Raw genomic sequence first — 5,088 nt, 5'->3', positions numbered from 1 at the left:
TATTTATATATATATATATATATATATATTTTTTTTTTTTTTTTTTTAAACAGCTTCATCAACTCCGTAAGTCTGATAAAATTAAAGTCTTAAGGGACTATTCAACAAGCACTCCATTACCAAACCCTCCGGGCCATTTCAGTGCATCTCAGCTCCGCCTAGCTTTTTCCATTCTTCAGCCCTCACCTACCCTCACCCACAGCCATTCTAGGAGCAAATTCTCTTTTCTCTACCTTCAAGGTACAGCCTGGATCTCAATGCTTCTTATCACGACCACTGCTGCCACACCACCCAGCCACCAGTCCCAGCCTCGTGTGCAGCAGCCCCCAGAGACCACCCGACTCAGGGGTCAGAGCCAGCCCCACTGTCGGAGCCAGTCACTCCTCTGTTCAGAAGCTGCTCATGTGGGGCACATCACCACACCCTGACAGCAGGCCAACAGGCCACACCCGATCTGCTCCCTCTGGGACACCCCTCCCACAAGCCCACCACCCGCCTCTCCTACCAATCCCCTCCTTGCTGTGCTGGAGAAACATTCCTGCCTACTTCTTGAACATGCCAAGCATGCTTTCTTTCACCTTAGGGCCCAGAATTCTCTAATATCCAAAAGGCTGCCTTCCTCACTTCACTAAGGTCTCATCTAAATGTTACTTACTTACCAGGGCTTTCCTGATCCTCCCTTAGCTAAGATAGTACCCCACCCAGCTGATTCTCCCTCATTGCCCTATTCTGCATCTGCTTCACCACCCCGACACATACTCATTTACGAAGGTCTCCCTTCTTCAAACTTAAGACTCACAAGGAGGGATAACACCCGGCGCACAGCAGGCACTCAGTAAATATTGCTGAATCAATGAAACAGCAGGATCAGGAAAGCACATACAATTTCTAAACATTCTTTCTTAGCATATTTTAAATACAGGAGAGGAACTTGCAATCAATATGTGTATTAGTGCCAGCCTTCATTTAAATTTCACTCGACCTGAAAGGCAAATGTCAAGCGGTAACATTCATACTGAAGACTGTATTTGCAAAAGCACAAGAATTCTGTAAGTCGTTTACAGCAATGCCTTTTACAAGTCACAAGATGGAGATGTAGCTTCATTAAAACTGTCTGCTGGATGGGAACCCATGGGTTTGCAAGGCCGTATTTGTGGGTACATTTCTCTCCCCCCACTTCTTTCAACAGGCCACAGCAATACAATCAATATGTAAAATCCATGATATTTATTTAATCAACTCTCTGCTTCCCACTTGTAATCAATGTCCTTTAGGAGGTCAGGGGTCTTACAAACCCTATACAAACAAGTCACCAAGCCAAGCATGGTGGAGCATGCCTACCGTCCCAGCTACTCAACAAGCTGGGGCAAAAGGACTGATAGAGCCCAGGAGTTCAAAACCAGCCTGAGCAACACAGCGAGATCCCCTTTTCTAAAATAATTACGATTAAAAAAAAGACAAGTCACCAACCCTACTTTAGGTTATATGTCCACAGGTTTTTAACATGCTGTGTCTTTAAATAGGGAGGTACCACAAGCTAGACTGCACCAAAAACGAGTTCGAATTAACTTTTTTAGGAGTAACTATCAATTTCTCCTTTCTTTCCATGAAACCTGGACAATCTTTCCCATCATTTATGAAGTCTAATCTTACTAAAATCAAGTCTTTCTGTACAATTATGAGGCTGAAGGGCCCCACCCTCCTGCCTGGTGCTGCCACGGACAGCCACTCTGCATGACTGAAGCTTCTGCTTGAGTCTCTTTCCCTGAGCAGCAGGGAGGTCACACACTGAGAAGCCGGTGGCCCGATGCCCCAGAGCACAAGGCGAATGCTGGTTCCCGCTCACCACTTCGTCCTCAGTCCAGCACTTCTCGATGAGCTTGGGCACAGGCTTCTTCACCAGGCGCTGCAGGGCTTTCCCAGCATCATAACCGCTTTCATGCAGCTAAAACAACAAAAATTTTAGTTAGTTAACTGTACCAAATAACAGACAGGACACAAATCAATAAAAGGCAAGCTCCACATTGACTTTCTCTCACAGGAGAGTCAGGAAAGGGGCACTGAGACTCCATCATTTCAGTAGGCACGGGAATTTGTTCTCATTCAAGACCATCCTATCCCAACCCCTATTCTACTCGCTCTGGGAGAGGGAGACAGCCAAGGCAGAGAGTATTTTGGCAAAAGTAAGAATAGGATTCCCCTATATTCTCATAAAACAAACATTTAGGGAATGTTTGGCCCTGCCCAGTGCTCAGGACATTCTATGTAATCATTATCTTACCTAATCCTGTGGGGAAAGTATTCTCTCATTTAATCTATGGTTTAGGAGCTATCATCGCCCTATTTCACAGATGAGGAAACTGAGGCACAGAAGGATCAAGTAAAGGTGTTCACCACACTGAGCCAGCAGGTGGTGAAGCCAAGACTCCAACCCAGCCAGGAGGACCCCTACTCTTGCCTCATTCTCTGCAAAGCAGCATAAAGTCATACTCAATTATGTTCTTTCTTTTAGCATTTCTTAAGTTTTCGACTGTGCTAATTTCACACACAAAAAAAATATTTAAAGTGTCTAAAATTTAAGAGCTTTTTAAAGAATGTAAGTCTGTGATAGTATGCTAGTTTTTCAGTACATATGAATAAAGATGCAGGTTTATCTACATATTCCCTTGAGGACCAGACTTGTTTCTTATCAACGCTAATCAACTTTTCTCATCCTGCATCTTTTCAACCCTGTGTAGTGTCTGGCACCATGGACTCCTTCCCACCTTGCAAAGATGCTCCAGACACTCCTAGTTTCTGAGTTCCAACTTGCAGATGATGTAGAGAAACAGCAGGTGCAAAGATCCTCTCTTGCTTTATCTACCTCACCATACTGTGGCTGTCACTCAGAATTCTCATCGGAAATCTTTCCTTTACACAACTAGTCTTCTTACACAAAGAATGATTTTGTCTAAGACTTGTATCTCCAGTGCTGAACACAGTCCATAGTATAAGGTAATAACTTCAGAAAAACTTGCTAACTTCCTAAATAAAATACTAGATTCTGGGACACAGCAGTAAACAACACAGAAATCCCTGTTCTCATGCAGTGGACATTCTGATCTTTTCACTCGTGCTTCAATCTCTTATTTCAACAATGAGCCAGCATTTGTCGAACATTCAGGACAAGTAAAGCTGAACATTCAAGACATTTTACATGTCTTGAACAAACCTTATTAAGTCATGGTCCTTATTTCCAGGAAACTTACAAATTCGTACGGATACAAAACATACCAAATGACAAGATCAAGTAGGTTGTAATAATTACACTCCCTTTGGTTTAGGCAAAGACCTATGGAATCACAAGAGGAGAGAGCCATGTGTTTCCTCTTTCTAACAGAAGACTCAGGAGGACATGCAGATGCCTTCCTGGCAACTGCTGGAGCCCCTGGGCTGGGCACGCAGTAAGCTGGCAGTGGTAAATATTTGTTGAATGAAATCAATAAATAAATGCTGAAACACACACTGCAAGTCTCTCTTCCAACTATTTAACTGCTAATGAAAGGAATATCACAAACATTCATTTTCTTTTTCTTTTGTTTTTTTTTTTTTTTTTTTTGAGACGGAGTCTCGCTGTCGCCCAGGCTGGGGTACAGGGGCGCGATCTTGGCTCACTGCAAGCTCCGCCTCCCGGGTTCACACCATTCTCCCACCTCAGCCTCCCGAGTAGCTGGCACTACAGATGCTCACCACCACGCCCGGCTAATTTTTTGTATTTTAGTAGAGACGGGGTTTCACCATGTTAGCCAGGATGGTCTTGATCTCCTGACCTTGTGATCCGCCCGCCTTGGCCACCCAAAGTGTTGGCATTACAGGCGTGAGCCACCGCGCCCAGCCCAAACATCCATTTTCAATGCTTATTCAGCAAAACAGAAAGTATTAAAAATTTGAATTTGCAGAGCATTCTCACAGTTTAGAGGACATTAACTTATTTTAAATCAAGACTGGGAAGTCCAGGCTGTACATGAGCTATAACAAAAAATCAACTATCTTAAAACAAAAGACCTGCCACAATGATCAACACTGGATCCCACTTGGGAGTGGTGGCGCAATGAGTAAACATTAACTTATCTATTTTTATTATTATTTATCATTAGACTACTTTATCACTATCATTAGACTCTTTTAAAAATAAAATACTACTATGATTTGCAAATGTTTGAAAACTATCCAATCTAGCCTTCTTTCAGAAGTATAAAAAGATGTGAAATAACGTCAGATTCTCATACTTTGCTTAATATCCAGAACAAGCAGACATTTGTCAAGTTCTATAATACAATGGGGATTTGTAATCACAGGTCAACGTGGATGGGAACTGAATTAAAGGAAGAATTACATGCCTATTTAATGCAAAAAGCACACATTTTAGTGATAATTTGAAACTAAATGAAGTTGATCAAATCATAAATTTCTAATGAAAAGCTCATGACAAAATTAACAACTTTTACAAGAGGTAATTATACTGTATGGGGTAATTAATTATAAGAAAAGTGTGAGGCTAGGCACAGTGGCTCACACCTGTAAACCCAACACTTTGGGAGGCTGAGGTAGGAAGACTGAGCTCAGGAATTCAAGACTAACCTGGGCAACGTAGTGAGACCTCATCTCTACTAAAAATTTAAGAAATTAGCTGGGCGTGGTGGCATGTGCCTACAGTACCAGCTGTAGTCTCAGCTACTCAGGAGGCTGAGGTGGAAGGATGGCTTGAGCCTGGGAGGTTAAGTCTGCGGTAGCCTTGATCACACCACTGCACCACAAGTCTGGGTGACAGAGTGAGACCCTGTTTCCAAAAAAAAAGGAAAAGTGGGAAAAACTATGGACTTTAGAGTCAAACTGCCTGGATTCCAACTCTAGTTCTACTATTTACTAGGTACATGACCTTGAGAGAGTTACTTATCATTTTTGTGCCTTAATTTTGACATCTTTAAAAATGGATAAAACAATAACATCAACCTCTTAGGGATATGTCAGGATAATACTAGAAAATATAGGTTAGCGGCCGGGCGCGGTGGCTCAAGCCTGTAATCCCAGCACTTTGGGAGGCCGAGG

General features: G+C 42.7%; 1 protein-coding gene across 8 annotated transcripts in view; it reads right to left on the bottom strand.

Moving 5' to 3' along the window:
• RERE (arginine-glutamic acid dipeptide repeats) overlaps positions 1-5,088 on the bottom strand; it is a 492,528-nt gene that overhangs the window by 113,506 nt on the left and 373,934 nt on the right. For all 8 annotated transcript variants that reach the window (XM_017856041.1, XM_017856039.1, XM_017856042.1 and 5 more), the window contains one exon: positions 1,847-1,945. In XM_017856041.1, coding sequence (XP_017711530.1) covers positions 1,847-1,945 — 99 coding nt within the window. The remainder of the gene's footprint in view (positions 1-1,846; positions 1,946-5,088) is intronic.

This window comes from Rhinopithecus bieti, unplaced genomic scaffold, assembly GCF_001698545.2.
Source record: "Rhinopithecus bieti isolate Rb0 unplaced genomic scaffold, ASM169854v2 scaffold_40368, whole genome shotgun sequence".
NCBI classification, from domain to species: Eukaryota; Metazoa; Chordata; class Mammalia; order Primates; family Cercopithecidae; genus Rhinopithecus; species Rhinopithecus bieti.
This window is presented reverse-complemented; position numbering and strand designations above follow the sequence as displayed.